This window comes from Drosophila montana, unplaced genomic scaffold (assembly GCF_035044405.1).
Source record: "Drosophila montana isolate Dmon_TW-CO22-7 unplaced genomic scaffold, ASM3504440v1 contig_1687_1, whole genome shotgun sequence".
NCBI lineage: Eukaryota > Metazoa > Arthropoda > Insecta > Diptera > Drosophilidae > Drosophila > Drosophila montana.
Window position 1 is genome coordinate 1,088,752 of NW_026996616.1, and position 18,013 is coordinate 1,106,764.

The 18,013-nt window shown below is 46.5% G+C and overlaps 2 protein-coding genes across 2 annotated transcripts; both read left to right on the forward strand.

Annotated features, from left to right (window-relative positions):
* The first annotated feature begins 782 nt into the window (after nucleotides 1-782).
* On the forward strand, nucleotides 783-1,534 carry LOC135440811 (myb-like protein AA). Its single transcript, XM_064700175.1, has 2 exons — nucleotides 783-1,449; nucleotides 1,521-1,534. The coding sequence occupies exons 1-2, from the start codon at nucleotides 783-785 to the stop codon at nucleotides 1,532-1,534; spliced, it is 681 nt and encodes a 226-aa protein (XP_064556245.1).
* A 437-nt stretch (nucleotides 1,535-1,971) lies between these two features.
* On the forward strand, nucleotides 1,972-16,233 carry LOC135440861 (uncharacterized). Its single transcript, XM_064700238.1, has 5 exons — nucleotides 1,972-4,380; nucleotides 4,460-4,547; nucleotides 8,271-8,346; nucleotides 8,863-9,192; nucleotides 11,986-16,233. The coding sequence occupies exons 1-5, from the start codon at nucleotides 2,064-2,066 to the stop codon at nucleotides 13,171-13,173; spliced, it is 3,999 nt and encodes a 1,332-aa protein (XP_064556308.1). The 5' UTR covers nucleotides 1,972-2,063; the 3' UTR covers nucleotides 13,174-16,233.
* Nucleotides 16,234-18,013: the final 1,780 nt, after the last annotated feature.

Here is an 18,013-nt window from a genome sequence, read left to right on the forward strand (position 1 = left end):
GTAAATTGAGCCAAGTTCACGACTCGAAAAAGAACTGGTTCTGTGACAACAATCTTAATAAACTGTTTAGCACTTATTCAAGCGCCTATTTAAAGTAATTGGCGAAATTGAGGCGAAAACGATTTGTGGAACATGGAGTTGGTTTCGCTGGCATTATTTATGGTCGTTATTTTAACTTGGTGCTTCATTCGCTTTGTGCTTTCCTCGTCTCCTCTTTTCATTGCACACTTTGGCGCGTCGCTGCATTACTTTTTATTGCATTGCCAGCACAACAGCAGCAGCAATTGCAGCAGCAGCAGCAGCAGCAGCAGCAGCAACTGTGTTGTTGCAGCACATTTCGTTATTTTAAATTTTATTTCCACTCAAGCAGAACTCATTGGAAGAGCAAGGCAAAGGCGAGAACAGAAAAATAAGAAGAACAACGAAGGGAGGGCAAAGTACGACGAAGGAGGACGCAACGCGACGCGTTAAGTGCTAAAAGCAGCAGCGTTTCTCTGCCATTTTTATTTTATGCCTTTATTTCTTAACATATATTTTTATTTGTATCTTGAAATTTGTGTGCCAACAAAGAGAAAGACGCCCGCCGGCAACAGCAGCAACAGCAGCAACAGCAGCAACAACCGCAGCGACCGCAGCAGTTGCAACACAGTCCAAAGCAGAGCCGCGGCATTGCAGCCGCAGAAAATGGCCGCAGCAGCAGCAACAGTAACAGCAACAACAACAACAACAGCAGCAGCAGCAACAACAGCAACGTACAGCATATTGGGCAACTGAGTGAATGAATGAAAGCGGCGACAGCTGCGACGGCTGCGCGGATTGCTGAAGATGTTGATGAAGACGAAGACGAAGATGCCGAGCAGCCAGAAGTGCTACACGACAATGCCAAGTGCCAACAGCAACGACAACATGAACAACAACAACAACAACAACAGCAGCAACAACAAACAGTGCAAAAGGGGAAATTAAGTGCCAAAGGCAACAACAGTTGCAGCCGCAACAGCAACAGCAACTTTCGCAGCGTCAGCGAAGCAAAATCAAAACTAAATTTACATAAGAAAACAAGAGAACACAGAGCAAACGAGCAGCTCAAAAGGCATAATCAAAATAAACGAAACAGCAACAGCAACAACAGCAGTAACAACAACAGCAAGAACAGCAACCGCAACATGGCAGCTGCTGCATGTAGCAGCTGTGGGCGTGGCCAACGTGTTGCCGCCTTGCGGTTAATATGGCTGCTGTTGCTGCTGGTGGCCAACAGCAATGGCCAGGCGCAAGCAGCACCAGCCAAGCCAGCAACTGTTGCAGCTGCCGCACAGCAGCTACAGTTTGGCGTTGAGGGCGACACGCCCACACTGATTGTCGCTGCCAAGCAGCAGCAACATGAGCAGCAGCAGCAGAAACAACATGAGCAGCAGCAACAACATGAACTGCAGCAACATGAGCAACAACGTGAGCAACAGCTCGAGCAGCAGCAGCAGCAACAGCAGCAACATGAGCAACATGAGCAACAACTCGAGCAGCAGCAGCAACATGAGCAGCAGCAGCAGCAACATGAGCAGCAGCAGCAGCAACATAAGCAGCAGCAGCAGCAACATGAGCAGCAAAATGAGCAGCAACAACATGAGCAACAGCTGCAGCAGCAATATGAGCAACAACATGAGCAACAGCAGCAGCAGCAACATGAGCAACAACTCGAGCAGCAGCAGCAGCAGCAGCAACATGAGCAGCAGCAGCAGCAACATGAGCAGCAGCAGCAGCAACATGAGCAGCAGCAACAACATGAACTGCAGGAGCAACATGAGCAACATGAGCAGCAGCAGCAGCAACATGAGCAGCAAAATGAGCAGCAGCAACATGAGCAACAGCTGCAGCAGCAACATGAGCAACAGCTCGAGCAGCAGCCGCAACAGCAACATGAGCAGCAGCAGCAGCAACACGAGCTGCAGCAGCAGCAACATGAGCAACAGCAACAACACGAGCTGCAGCAACAGCAGCAGCATACAGTCATCACAACAGCAGCAGCAGGCACAGCAGCAACAGTTGCTGCTGTCAATGAAAGCAGCATGCCAAGCACCAATGTATTTCAAGTGCCCGCAACAACAACAACAACAACAGCAGCAACATCGACAACTGCAGTAGCAGCAGCAACCACAGCTGCTGGCGGCAACACTTTGAATGTAAGCCAACTGCAACAGCCAGTGGAGTCGGTGGTGCAGCTGCTGGACCTGGAAATGACAGCCGCACCACCAACTGGCAATGGACACGACGGACGCAAGCTGACCAAAAAGAAGCAGCTACAGCAGCAACACTTTGCGGAAGCCACCACCACCAGCAGCACCACCAGCACCTCTAGCACCACCAGCACCAGCAGTGGCAGCAGCTTGGAAAGCAGCCAATCGGCCGCGCTGTTGCCCGTGCCCAATGGCTATTTGGGACCCATTTTTATGGGCGAGAAAACGTTTAGTGTGGTGCATCCGCTCAAGAAACCACTGGCACCCACACCCAACCACCACCAACAGCAGCAGCAGGAGCACGAGGACTCCATTGAGCTGCAGCTGCGCCAGGGACGCATCGTGGAGATATTGGCGCCAACAGCTTTGCTCGAATCGAATGTGGAGAGCAGCTCCAGCACAACCACAATTACAACCACGCTGCCAGCAGCTGCCGCACACACACAATCGGTGCTGTCGACAACTGTTTTCCAGGTGCCGGAGCCGCAGCAGAGCAGCACCACACGCCTGCCCATGGCGGCGGCCGAGATCAGTGTGGCGGGGTACGCGGTGCTGCCAGCACCGCCGCGCACCGAATCCAAGATATCCGATATACAAATCGAGGTATACGACTCGACGGTCGACTCGATTGTGGCGTCCACCAATTTTCGGGACAACCGTGGCTACTATCCGCTGCCACTGGAACCGACGCTGGGCACCGCCAGGCCGCCCAGCTCACCGGTGGCCCAGGAGCGCTTCACCCAATACGTAATCGATCGGGCCGATGTCTCCACACAGGCCGCAGCGGGCGCTGTTATGGGCGTTGGGGTGGACAAACCGGAGCCGGCGGCCATCGAGATACACATCAATGTGTCGGAAGCCTTTGGCAATGAGAGCGAAGATCTGGAGTTCTCCTACCGCCAGCCGGCGGCCAGCGAGACAAAGGCCAGCAAGCCCAACGACGAGATACTTGTCGTGGAGATCATCGACAACAGCGCCGGCGACAACAGCACCGAGAACACGTTCAGCGATGCCGTCGACCACATGAATCTGAATCCCATGTTCAGCTATCCGTATCGCTCGGATGCGCCGCCGGCGCCGGCTGTGCGTCCGCCCCACGATTCTGCCGACGAGCTCTTTATGGCGGATACGAAGAGCGTTGAGGGCTTGCCACGCCCGCCGCCGCCGCCGCTGCCACCGCCGCCGCCGCCGCCGCGCAAGCCGAGCATCGATCGCGACTCGGACACCATATTCTATATATCCAACACGGAGGTCAAGGTCGGCGAATCCCTGCCCACCGCCAGCAGCGGCAGCAGCGTTGTCAACGAGCAGCAGCAGCGCAAGCTCCAGTTCGAGAATCAATTCTTTCCCGCCAGCTACATCCTGGACCAGCAGCAGCAGCAGCTGCAGCGCAGTTCGGCTGCCACGCCCCGCTATGAGGAGGACATTCTACTCTCGCCGCAGCAGCATACCGCCGACGCCCTAAAGATCCTGCGCAGTCCCAGCAGTGGCGGGGGTGGAGATGGCGCTCCTCCGCTGGATGTGACCTATGTGGGTGAGTCGGTTATTGAGGTGGAGCAGCAGTCGCTGGCGTCCACGATGTCAGCACCGAGCCACGCCAGCTCGCAGCAGTCGGACATTGTCATACAGCCGGCGGTGCTGCCCGATTTGGCGATTGGAGTGCCCGTCATTGGGGAGCTGCCGCCGCAGATAGAGCTCAAGGAGATCGACTATATGCCCGGCGAGCTGGTTGGAGCGGGGCGCAGCATCTATGAGAACGATATTGAGAGCAACAACGGTTTGGGCCTGGGCAACGATCCGGATGTCATCGAGAGCTCCATTCAGTATGGCGGCGATCTGATTGACGATGGCGCCGGCGGCGGCTTTGATGGCGTCGAGGGCTCCTATCCGTTCGAGAGTCCGGCCCATCGGCTGCAGCAGCAGGATGCACAGGTCGCCCGACACCAGACATTTGGCCACGGCTTCAGTCACCTGCATCGCGAGCAGCTGCCCGTCGCGGAGCTACTGAACGCCACGCTCCAGCAGCACAACGAGAGCCTCAGGGGCTATGCCGATTCGAGTGGTGCATCCGCCATGGCGCCCCTGCAGCACGGGGAGCGCATGGGCAATGCCACGGCCCTTTCGGAGGATCCGCTCGCCGACTATGATGGTGAGTTTAGAGTGCAGACATTGTTCGGCTATTGACTGACCCTGCTTCTTGCTTTTCCCGTCTTCCTTTTCTTTTGCAGGTTTTCTCAATCTCTTCGCCGTTTCCATGGGCCTCATCATTGTCATTCTGCCCGCTGCGCTCCTGACGTCCATGTACTGCGCCGTACGGTAAGTAAATTCGTTTCAGGAAGAAACATTTTATTCTTGCATTAAGTGGATTTGATACTATATAAGCCACTAGCCGGCAATTTCCGGACTATGACCAGGTCAACTTCCTTGCTTAACATTTTTAATAATTCTTCTCCACACATTTTTTGCCTGTGGAAAGTTTAAAACAACAAAGCTTTAAATCAACTGCTTTCTAGCAATTTTGCACACCAATCAGATAGTCTGTCAGTCAATCCGTCAGAAAGTATGTCAATCAGTCAGTCATCAGTCTATCTATCAGGTTGTTGGTACATCTATCAGACAGTATGTCAATCAGTCATTCAGTTGGTCAATCAGTCAGTCATTCAGTCTATCAATCAGTGTCAATCAGTCAGTGGTTCATCAGTCAGCTAGTCAGACAATCAGTCAGACAATATTTCAATCAGTCGGTCAGTCAGTCAATCACTCAGTGGGTTAATCAGTCAGTCATCAGGCAGCTGGTCAGTCACAAAGTCAGTCAGTTATATAGTCAATCATCAATCAATTGGTCATTCATCAATCAATCAGACAATGTCAATCAGTCATGAGTCAGTAAGGGAATCAGTCGGACAGTCACTTAATCCAACAGTATGTCAGTCACTCTGTCAATCAGTCAGTTAGTTAGCCAGTCAGTCAATCAGTCAGGAAGCTAATCAGTCATCAGTCAATCAGTTTGTCATTAAGTCAGACACTTAGTCATCAGTCAATCAGTCAGGAAGTTAATCAGTGATCAGTCAGTCTGTCAATCAGTCAATGAGTCAGTCAATCAATCAGTTAGTCAGTCAGACAGTCCGTCAGTCAGTCAATGAATCAGTTAGTTAGTCAATCAGTCAGTCAATCAGTCAGTCAATCTGTCAATTGGATTGTTGGGACAAATAGATAGGCTAAGCTTTGTTCTGCATTTTATAAATTATATTCGAAACTGTAGGAAAAATCGTTGATCGATATCAAATGATTGGATATATCGAAAGATTGATTTCCAGTCTAGACGATTATCTCATGCGATGCAATAAATCGCTGCTTTATTCGGGCTTCCATCTGCAGCTCTTGAGCTGAGTGCAATAAATATTTAAATAAACAACAGACAACAATCCCCTAGAGCTTCAGCAGGGCCGTGTCTAGAGTTCATCACGCGCTGTCCTTGAACTTAAAAATAATTGCGTGTGCTCAATGAAGTTGAAAATGATCACAAAGCAGTTGCCGGAAGGGGAACGGAGTGGTAGGGGGGCAGGGGAGGGGGGCGGCTGTCTGTTTGAAAGCCAAAATGGTGGCAATTGCTGCAATAAGCAGCGAGGCGCAACGAGAAGCGACTTTGCCACGCAGCAGCAAATGACAAATTGAGGCAGGATGAAGCAGCAGCAGCAGCTGCTGCAGTCAGTTGCCAAGTGCTCGAAGGGTTACCTGACAAACACACACACACACACACACACACACACACACACACACACACATACACATGGGAGTTATTGGTAGATGGGAGGCGTGGCAAATCGCATTTATCAGCTTCATGCTGGCATTTTATTTCTAGCAAATCTGTGACTCGGGCCAGGACGAGGCGACGGGGTGTGACGCAATGTCAGCACGCAACATCCTTTCAGGCAGGCAGCTCTAAACTGCCACGCCCCCCCTTCACACGGCACGCCCCACGAACAGGCTGCTGCGATACACATAAATCTCGAGCATGCCACGTAAATGGGAATTTGTTGCCATTGCCTTTTTATATGCGGGCACTAAATGCCAAACAAAATGAACGCCATGCGTGCGGGCGGGCGGGCGGGGGAGGGGGCAGGTAGTGGCTGAGAGGCCGGCGGGCGGAATAAAAGCTGGCCCGAAAACCTAAAGGCGCCACAAATCAAAGACGAGCGCGTCGACACAAGGCGCCGGAAGCGGAAGTCGCCAGAGCAACAGAGACAGAGACAGAGACAGAGAGAGAGAGAGAGAGAGAGGGTGAGGAGGAGGATGGGGGGGGGGGGGGAGACAAGTGAAGATGATGAAGATGGCAAGTGGCATTGAAGCTAACAAGGAACCGAACCGAACCGAAGCGCAAAGGAAACGCATAAAACGTCAAAATGGCAACCGCAAACCAGTTGCCAGTTGCCAGTTGCCACAGAAAGGTGCCACAGAAAGGTGCCACACGACGGCGGCAGCGGAAATCAATTTTCCCAGTGTTTTTTTTCCTCTTCTTCTCCTTCTTAATTTTTATTGTTGTTGTTGTTGCTTGCGGTCACACAAGCAAGTGATAGGAAGGGGGCGTCGGGTAGGTGCGTGTGTGTGTAGGCTGAAAAGGAAATTGCACAATAAACTGTCGAGACGAGAAATTAGTTGTGCGTGTGTGTGTGCGTGTGTGTGTGTGCGACAATTTGCACTGAGAAACGCATTAAAAACGAGAGTTAAATGCGAAGGTCTCTTAAGTCTGCTTGACGAACTGGGGGGGGGTAGGTGTAAAGAACTTTTCTATTACTCATGTGAAACACACACACACACACGCACAGCTGGTGACATGTGCTGCTTAGTATTTGCCAAAGTATCATGGCGCTGACTTTGCGCCATCTGTTTTTTTCTTGCAGATGGGCAGCACTTGAGCGTGCTGTGAAACTTAGCTTGGCAGCTCTTTCTAGCAGCTGGGCAGCACTCGACCTGTTCTTCATTTATCCAAGCATTCAAGTTTCTCCCGCTACTCTCGCTAGCTCCTTTTGAAACTCTTTTTAGCCAGCTGGGCAGCACTTCGGCAACATGTCAAGTGCTTTGTAACTTTAACGTCTACATCTTTAACCTCCTGTAAGCCTGTTTAGCTTTTTTAAGTAGATCGACAGCTGTTCGGGTTCTAAACATATGCCAATAGTCAGCACGCTGCAAAAGTAGATAAGTTGCATTCATGTTGTTGACTTGTTTGTGCTTCTCTCGCGGCTGATGCTTTTGAGAAAGCTGCTTTCTTAATGGGCAGCACTGAACAAATGAACACAGACAACCACAAAGTCACATAGACAGTCATTTGATCCTTAGTTTATATGTGTCCCTAGTTCTTCCAGAAGCAGATGGGCAGCACTCTGTTGCTACTCACTATGTTTGAGTAGATAGGCAGCACTTCAACACAAGAGCTCAAACATTTCTGTCATTAAAGACATGCAAAGTCCACTCAATGTTTCCCTAGTTTCTATGTATCTCCATCTCTTCTTTAAACAGATGGGAGCTACTCATTATTTTCGAACAGATGGGCAGCACTTCAACACAAGAGCTCAAACATTTCTGTCATTAAAGACATGCAAGGTCCACTCAATGTTTCCCTAGTTTCTATATATCTCCATCTCTTCTTTAAACAGATGGGCTGCTCTACTCGTTATTTTCGAACAGATGGGCAGCACTATAACACAAGAGCTCAAACATTTCTGTCATTAAAGACATGCAAGGTCCACTCAATGTTTCCCTAGTTTCTATGTATCTCCATCTCTTCTTTAAACAGATGGGTAGCACTCTGTTGTTACTCGTTATTTTCGAACAGATGGGCAGCACTGGGGCAAACATTCATGTTTGCAGCAGAAAGTAGGCAACAAATTTGGTGCATTCCACTTGCATTTCGCGCACATTTAATATGCATGGGATATTATAATGATGCCAACTCACTTACTATTCACTGTCTCTCCGTCTCTAACTCTCTCACTCTCACTCTCCCTCTCTCTCTCTCTCTCTCTCTATTTCTCTTTGTAGTTATTTGATGAACAAGAATGCGGCTTCGAGTGCCGCTGGCGATGACAGCGAACAGGGCCAGGATTCCAAGAATGAGGTAAGTGCGCCCAACTAGATGATAAAGCGGCTGTGGAAGCTAACGACGACGATGATGATGATGATGATGATGATGATGATGATGATGATGATGATGATCAAGTTGTTGAAGATGATGATGAGAAAGCAACAGCAGCAGGCGTTGAAGTTGTAGATGAAAGAAGAAACGCAACAAACAAAACTTCAATTGAAATGCGAAGGCAAATGCCGTCAAGTGTGGGGACAATTTTCTCACGGCGCCACGCTTCGGCCACGCCCATCTCGCCGCCGCCTTTTTCCCAAACTGCAAACAATGCCAAAAATGTTGCGTCAAATCGCGAATTTGCCTCCGCGTAACTTAATTGCATTCAAATAGTTGCGCGGCTTAAAACTAGTTCAACTTTGACTCGAGCTCTGCGTCGCTCAGCTGCTGTGTGTGTGTGTGTGTGTGTGTGTGTGCACGTGTCTATGTGTGTGTGTGTGTGTGTGTGTGTGTGTGAGTTCACTAAAAGCCTGTGTTCACTCTGTTACTTTACAGTCGTCGTCCTGCTCGGTCGCATCCTTCTCGTCGCCAATATCGCAGCTGAGCATTCAACACGTGAATCTGAATCCGAATCCGTTTTCGAGTCCGGAACTGAATCCGGACTCGAATCGAAATGCAGATATGATTCGGTCCATGTCCTTGGCCCTGGCCAGCGGCGTGCAGCGCATCGAGTTTCAATTTGATGCGCGCCCAGATATACAGACGCCCACATCGACGGGCGCTGCCACGCCCACATTGGCGAGCGCTGCGTTCGCGTTCAGTGGTTCCGTCACAAAGATGACGCTCAAAGATAATCATCTGATTGTTGTCACCGAAGAGCGCCATGTAAGTTCAACTGTGAACAGCGTTAACAGCTGTTAGCTAACAGCTGTTAAGCTGCTCTACTGTTTGTCATGTCTTTTGTCGTTGTCGTCTCTTTTACTCGCACTGCAATTACCTTATATAGTTATAGATGCACAATTACATCATAAGGAGAGTGGTTCATTTCTCTGTGAATTAGTTCTTAACACTTGAGTTTAGATAAAGATTAAGTTAGAAATTATTAATCTCTTCTTAAATTCAGCCTTTATGTTACTTTACTAAGTGAACCAGCAATGGATCCTGTTCATGGAACCAGCTAGACATTTAAGTTATGCCAATACGAAAATTTTATCGTGAAGTTCTTTGCGGAAAGTAAATGAGCTTTTCTAATGCCGGAGCGCTGAACTAGTTCGCGTTTACTAGTTCCTTAGAATCTTTAGACCAACACTTGAGTTTAGATAAAGATTAAGTTCGAAATTATTAATATCTTCACAAAGTCAGTCTTTGTTTGAATGTTACTCTTTAAACTATGTGAACCAGCAATGGAACTTGTTCATGGAACCAGCTAGACATTTAATTTATGCCAATACGAAAGTTTTATCGAGAAGTTCTTTGCGGAAATATATCATTTATTGAGCTTTTCTAATGCCGGAGCGCTGAACTAGTTCGCGTTTACAATGGGAACGTCTTAATGAGAACTAGTTCCTTAGAATCTCTAGACCAACACTTGAGTTTAGATAAAGATTAAGTTCGAAATTATTAATATCTTCACAAAGTCAGTCTTTGTTTGAATGTTGCTCTTTAAACTATGTGAGCCAGCAATGGAACTTGTTCATGGAACCAGCTAGACATTTAAGTTATGCCAATATGAAAGTTTTAGCGAGAATATCACTTAGCTTTGCTAATGCCGGAGCGCTGAACTAGTTCGCGCTTACAATGCGAGCTAGTTTCTATGGGAACTAGTTCCTCAGATTCTTTAGATAGGATAGGTACTATTTAAAGTTGTTCAAAATCAGCCTTTGTTTAAAATTTCCTCAATTAGCTGCCAGAAACAGTGGTCTAGAGTCCATAAACTAGTTCATGGAACCAGCTTAAAATCAAAGTTGTGGTTTGTTTAACTACTGAGTACCAAATAAGCTCATGTTACAAATTTCCAATGGCTATCCAAGTCAACTGAACTAGTTAATGGAAGATTTAATTTTTTTTTTACATTACTTTACTCATTCTTTGTGAACTAGCTCACTTGCACAAGCTCACAGTTGTCTGGCTAGTTCCGGAACACTTATAAGCGCTCTCTCCGCGGATTTTTGTGCATCTTAATAACTGTATTTTGTCAAATATTTGTCTCTCTTTTTGCTCGCTTCTTATCGTCTTTTGCTCGCATCTCTAACTGTTTGTCTCTCGCTCTCTGTCTAACTCATACAATACTTTGTCGCACTCTCATGTAGTTATTATCTCCGTCTTTGTATCTGTTGTTGATGTTGTTGTCGTAGCACTGATTGATTGACTGATTGATTGCCGTTGTTGTTGTGTTGTTGTGTTGTTGTCTGCCTGCTCTTTCAGCCCGAACGACTCCCATTGTTGTAATTTTGATGGTAACCGTCTCTTTCGCTCTTTTGACTCTGAAATGTGTAAATAGTTGTCTCCCTAAACGAGTTGGAGAGGGACAGAGATAGAGAAAGCTCTATTGTTCACATACCTGTATATATTTCGCTTCTTGTCTCTTACTCTCTCTCTCTCTCTCTTCCCCCTATCTCTTCAAGACTAAAGTAACTTGAGAGCGAAAGAGACAGCGCAACAACCTGTTCCTTTTCTAATCAATCAACTCTTGATGTTACGCCAGAGTAACGAGCATCAATCAATAGCTGATTGAGCACCAAAGCGACAGCTGTAAATAGAGTGCGCTTGCTGTCTCGTTTCCTCTTGAAACTCTTGTTTGCAATTTGTGTCCTTCAACTGCAGCTGGTGCATCCTTTGGGCATCCACTTGCTGGCATCCGCACGTTTATTGCCCTCTCTCCCACTCCCAACGTTTGTTTCTATACCCTGTACCCAATGGAAAGATTAGAAGAGATATGTGTATCCGGTGGAAGAACGTTAGAATATGTTTATACAGCATTAAGCAGTTCGAGCTCGAACATGTTGCTGTTCGAGCAGTTCGAGCTCGAACATGTTGCTGACTCGAGCAGTTCGAACTCGAACATGTTGCTGACTCGAGCAGTTCGAAATTAGTTTTGTCGACACTCGAAAGCTCGAGTCTCTCGGTTTTCAATTATATCCATCGAGTTATCCGATGTTTCTTCTTAGTTTGTCTATTGGGTGCAGGGTATTTGCTGTTCGAGCAGCCGCGATTGGAGCACTTGTTGTTGGCCGTTTGTCTTCCTGTCATCCTTTGGGCTTCGAGTCTCAGCTATTTGTCAAGCAGCCCAGCCCAGGATATCCGCTGCAAGCCACAGTCACACCCCTGTTCCCCACACACCTGCTCTCTGTCTTACTCCCACTCTCCCCCTCTCTCCCCCTCTCTCTCTCTCTCTCTCACACACACTCTCTCTGTCTAACTGTGTATGAGGTGTAAATGTGCCACAAGCCAAAGCATATGCAAATGCAATTTTCGGCACTTTCCGCATGGCAGCTGCACGATTTGTCCGCCTGCTGCCGCCGCTTGTGGCCTACCCCACCCCCCTTCCCTCCCCCCTGCCCACAAATCGTTGCTGTTGTTGTTCCTGTCATTGTTGTTGCCTGCTACGTTCGCCCCGTTCCCGCCACCGCCAGTACCTCATATGCCGGTCTCCTTTCCTCTTCTCGCCCCGAAATGCAGGACATTTCACGCAACGCACGCGAGACCAAGATGCACACGGACAAGGACGGCGTCTTCGTGGTTGAGGTGGCGCGCGGCATCGATTCCAAGCAGCCGCCGGATAGCCCCGCCGCCACCGCCAACGCCGCCGCCGCCGCCGGCATAGACATTACCGAGCTGCCCTTCGATACGAACACCAAGCAGGCGGCGGCGCTGGTCGAGCGGAGCTTGCCGCCCAGTCATGAGCAGGTGCAGATCCATGCGCCACCCAGCGATTTTGCCAATCCCTCGTTGCCAGTCGGAGTTGGAGCCGGAGCCGGAGTCGGAATTGGAGTCGGTGCTGTTGGCCTGCAGCTCATTGAGGAGGAGCAGCTGCTGCCCGAGGAGGAACCGGCCGACGACGAGGAGCCGCAGCCGATGCCATCGCTAACCGGACTGTCCCAGTCGGATCTCAGCTCCAGCTCCTCGAGTGACTCAAACAAACGCTACTCCTATGGCAACCAGGAGCTCTATGTCATCGAGCAGCCCGGCTATGCCCAGGGCTCGCCACTCTTGCTCAGCGCTCAGCTAATCGCCGGCCAGGAAACCACCGATAATGACCAGGAGCCGCAGTCACAGCTGGAGGAGCCACCGGTGCCGGCACCCGCCGCCTTCGGCAATGCCCCAGAGCAGCCGGTGGCACTAGAAGAGGGAGCTGCGGCTGGGCAGGAGTCGACAGCTCAGGAGCAGCCCAGGGAGGAGCCGGAAAATGGCTATGACAGCTTGATGAGCCTGCCGGCGCCGCCCTCCACCGAGGAGATTAAGGAGCTCAACGATTTTACGCTAAACGAATCGAACCAATTGGATTCATTACCGCCGCCACCGCCGCCGCCGCTGAATGAGGCACCAAATGTCAGCGTACACAACGAGGAGGAGGAGGAGGAGGAGGAGCAGGAGAAGCAGCAGGAGCAGGAGCCAGAGAAGGAGGAGCAACCGGAGCAGAAGCCAATAATGAAGCTAGCCAATGGCAAAATCATCGCCAGCAATGCACCACCAATAACTGAAACTGGGGGCCAGGAGCCATCCACATTGACGCCGCCCGCCTCGCCGCCTGCCACGCCCAGCGGCTCGCCGGTGGCCAGCGGCGGCTCCACGCTGTGCGCCGGCAGTCTCAGCAATGGCCTCCATCCGGTTGCACAGCCCATGGCAGTCGATGTGAATGGCAGTTAAGAAGAAGAAGCAGCAGCAAAAGTCTAGAGCAAGAGGCTGAAGAGCAACAGCTGGCAACGCGCATTGAAGGTAAGCAGAAGTAGAAGAAGAAGAAGAAAATAGTAGAAGAAGAAGAAGCAGCAGCAACTGGCAAGAAGAAGAAGAGCAACACGCGTTGCAGTTACGATATTCGCGAGTACTCAATATAATATCTAATATCTAAGCTATTTAGAGATCGATCGAAGAGGTATTTTTTTTTTGTGTCCAAAAACAAAAGTCGAAGCATGCGCCCACACACACACACACACACACACACACACACACACACACACACACACATACACATAGACAGATGTTTAGGCTAGGCTAAGCGTTAGGCAGCATAAAATAATCCAAAAACAAAAACTAAATATAAATATGAATATGAATATGAATGCGTGAGCGTAGCAAAAGAATTTTCAATTTTTCCAATTAACTGTTTGTTGATTTTTCAAATATTGATAGAAACAAAAAGAAAAGAAAAAAAACACAAAAAAAAAATATATATATTCAAATGCGATTGATATTGAAAAAATAAAACATAATTAATTGTTTGTCTATTTGATAATTGTCAATGATATTTCAATGTCTAACTACAAAATAACTACAAATAAGCCACAGCCGAAACGAATCCCTTGACAACAAGTATAATAATGTCCCCCCGAAAACAATGCCATAAAATGCATAAATAATACATTTTAATTGTTTGCACATACATTTCGATTGCGCATTCTTAATCAAAGCAACTAACCCATTGTAATCGACTATTTTTTTTTGGAGCTCCAGCGCTGTCAAATTACGTTATGCTATCTTTTTAGGGTCTTAGTTGTGCATATCGAAGAGCTTAAACAAATATAACAACATTTTATGGCAGGAACCAACTCAGTGAATGCGCTAAAGCTTTGAGTTTTGGTATGCTGACTAATTTCGCACCCAGCTCTCTGCAAACGAAAGCCTTGCAAAGAGCGCCCTTTAATTGAGCAACTAACCCAGTGAACTCAGCTTTCACCAGAGCTAGAGCTGTCAAATTTGATATGCCGATTATTGAGGATCTCAGTTGTGCTTATCCAAGAGTTCAGCAAAATATACCAACCTTTCGGAGGGCAACCAACCCATTGAACTCGGCAACTAAGCGCGCTAGAGCTTTGATTTTTGGTATGCTGACTAATTTCGCACCCAACTCTTTGCAAACGAAAGCCCTGCAAAGAGCGCCCATCATTTGAGCAACTAACCCAGTGAACTCAGCCTTCACCAGAGCTAGAGCTGTCAAATTTGATATGCCGATTATTGAGGATCTCAGTTGTGCTTATCCAAGAGTTCAGCAAAATATACCAACATTATAGCAGAGCAACTAACCCAGTGAACTCAGCTTTCACCAGAGCTAGAGCTGTCAAATTTGATATGCCGATTATTGAGGATCTCAGTTGTGCTTATCCAAGAGTTCAGCAAAATATACCAACATTATAGCAGAGCAACTAACCCAGTGAACTCAGCTTTTACCAGAGCTAGAGCTGTCAAATTTGATATGCCGATTATTGAGGATCTCAGTTGTGCTTATCCAAGAGTTCAGCAAAATATACCAACATTATAGCAGAGCAACTAACCCAGTGAACTCAGCTTTCACCAGAGCTAGAGCTGTCAAATTTGATATGTTGACTTTTTGAATGTGTCAACTGTTCGCATCTGAAGAATTAGGGGAATCTACACACATTTGGCACATTTTGCGTGCACAGCGTGTTTACAAGTCGTACTCCGATATTCTTTGACATTTACTATATTTCATTTCATTTTGTGAAGAGTAATCAAATGTGCCGAAATTTATATAGAAGAAGACAAACACACAATTTACAATAACAATTTATACAATCTATAAGAACTTTACTTATACAAATACGATACGTGAGCATCTCGTGTAATCCTTGAACAACTAGCGACTAGCAAATAGTTTTCTTTTGGTAAACAATACGTAAACTATAAACAAACAAAAACAAAAAAAAACACAGGACTTCAAATTCAGAACATAACATAAACTAAATATTGATGTGCTAAGTGTAACTAAGATAAACAATTAAATATTCAATAAATGGTAAAATGGTAAATGGTAAAAAAGAGAAAAAAGCAAAGTCATACAACACAAGAAAATAAAAAGAAAAGAACAGAAATGAAAAGAAAAGAATTCTCTAAATAAATAGACGTAAAACATTTATTAAATAAAACTCGAGATTTCCAGAAAAATATTAAAATAAAATAAAAAAAATATTATAGCAATTAAAGATAAATGATAATTAATTCAAAGAAAATTAAGAAAAATGCGTGCACTGCAAGTGGCACTCGTTTTTTTTTGTTTTTTTTTTTACAAGTAGAGAATTATATATGCAATACCCAAAGGATATAGCAAGTTATATAGATCGGTTCCGATCGGTTCAAAAACGAACGAACGACAGATTTTTAAGTTTTTTGTTAATTCGATTGTTTCCAATTGTTTTATTGACAATTTGTTTGTACGAAGCAGGCACAAAACAAGAAAATATATATATGATAATGATTGATATATGATATACTTATATAATCCTATATAGAAACATAAATCTAGGCATGTGCCAGTTTTTTTTTTTTTTAATAAGAATAATAAAGCCAAACGAACACAGAAAAGAAAAGTAAATGGAAATGAAAAACATAAAGAGAAAAAAGTAAAAAAACAAAAAAAAAAAAACAAAAAACATAATAAGTAAATGTGATTGTTATTTAACTTAAGTTATGCATTAAATTGATAATTGATATGTGTGTGTATTTGTATGTAAGGTATGCCAAAAACATATAGTATATATATACAGCCCAGTTAGCCAAAGCGATGATTGATTCGATTGAGATCGAGCGCAGAGCATGGTACAGTAAAAGCTGAAAAACTGATTTAAAATGAAAAGATAAATGGTAACTACTATGTGAAGGCTACTAAGCGAGCATTTGACCCACTATATACTAGGGTCAGCCAGCGATTGGAATAAAATGAATAAAATGAAATTCAAGATATTAAGAAAGCAACATGATCTTTTTCCTTGGCGGTTACTGCACACATATGGACACTGCACACTGTGGTAAGTTGGAGAGTTTTCAATATTTGTAGATATTATTAGTATTATAAGCTAGCAGCTTTCAAAATATCATAGAAGTTAGATCGAATATTTGGAAGACCGGAGTACACTTTGAAAATTTGGTAGTTCTAGTAACTGCAGTCAAAACTGTCTGCCTTTTGGTTGGTATGGTTTGGGCCATCAGTCAGTAAGTTAAGCAATCAGACAATCAGACAATCAGTCAGTAATTTAGTCAAACCTTCATTCAATCAGCCAAACAATTAGATATTCTATCTGTCAGTCAGTCAATCTATCAGTCAGTCAGACAATCAGACAGTCAATCAGCTAATCCATAAGTCAGTCAATCAGCCAGTCAATCAGCCAGTCAATCAGCCATTCAATCATTTAACTAAACCTTCGTTCAACCAGTCAGTGAATTATTCATTCAATCATCCAGTCAATTTGTCAATCAGCCTTATCAGTCAGTCAGTCATTCTATCAGACAGTCAATCAGCCAGTCAATCAGTCAGTCCATCACTTAGTAACTGAGCCGGTCAATCAGACAGTCAAACAGTTAGTAAGTCAATCAGCTAGTCAATTGGTCGGTCAATCACTCAGGCAATCAGTCAGCCACTCTATTAGTAAATCAGTCACTGAAGCAATCAGTCAGTCAGTCAATCAGCTAATTAGTCGGTCAGCGAATCAGTTAGTAATTCAGTCAATCAGCTAGTCAATTAGTGAGTTAATCAATCATTCAATCAGCCTGTGTATCAGTCAATCAATTGGTAGATTATATAGTCCATCATTCAATCAATCAGTCTGTCAATAACTAGTCAGTCAATTAGTCCATCAGTCAGCTAGTCTATCAGTCAATTAGTTATTAAGTCTGCCAGTCAGTCGGCCAATGTATTAGTCAATCAGCTTGTAAGTCAGTCAGTCAATCAGCTAATCAATCAGTTAGTCAATCGCCCGGCTCCGACAGCTGTACTGTCTGTACCAAAACAGTTGCTCTTCTAAATTTTTTTATAAGTTTGTCTTATAATAATAATACGTAAAACATAATTCTTCGATCCATTTCTTACTATAAGTTTTCCCCCCTCCCCCTCCAATTTGATGCATTTTAAGCCCGATTTTGTTATTGGTCAACTTTCTTTGCCTTTGACTTTTGGAATGTGTTTGCTTCAGCTTAGACTTGATTGGATCAGCCTCGTGGTTGCGCGGCATTGCCTGGTGTCACACACACACGCACGGACACACACACACACACACACACACACACACACACACACATTGACACAAATAGGAACACATCCTTTGGGGGGACCGCAACATGTGTCGGGCATGTCAACGTCGAGCGCCCATGCACCACTTGCTCCAATTGTTAGCTAACCCCCCCCCCCCCCCTCCCTGGACTGGCACGCCCACGCCCACGCCCACGCCTTTGTCTCTCGGGGGCAGAGGCTGTGCTAAGGCAACAACATTCGATCGGAGCTGGTATCAATAAAATTAACAGGCCCTTAACAGCCCACTTAAGCGGCTTGGCCCGCACGCTTTAAGGCCCATAAAGCTGGCCCCAGCATGCGCGAGGAGGTCGGGCGGGCGGACGGGCGGGGGGTCTGGCTGCAATAGCAAGTGACAAGAGGCAGCATAGTCATGGAGCTGCCACAGGAACAAGCACAGCGCCTGGCAGTTGAAAGTGTCGCCAAAAAGGGGCGGGGCGGGGCGGGGCGGTGGCTTGGCTTGGCCGTGCG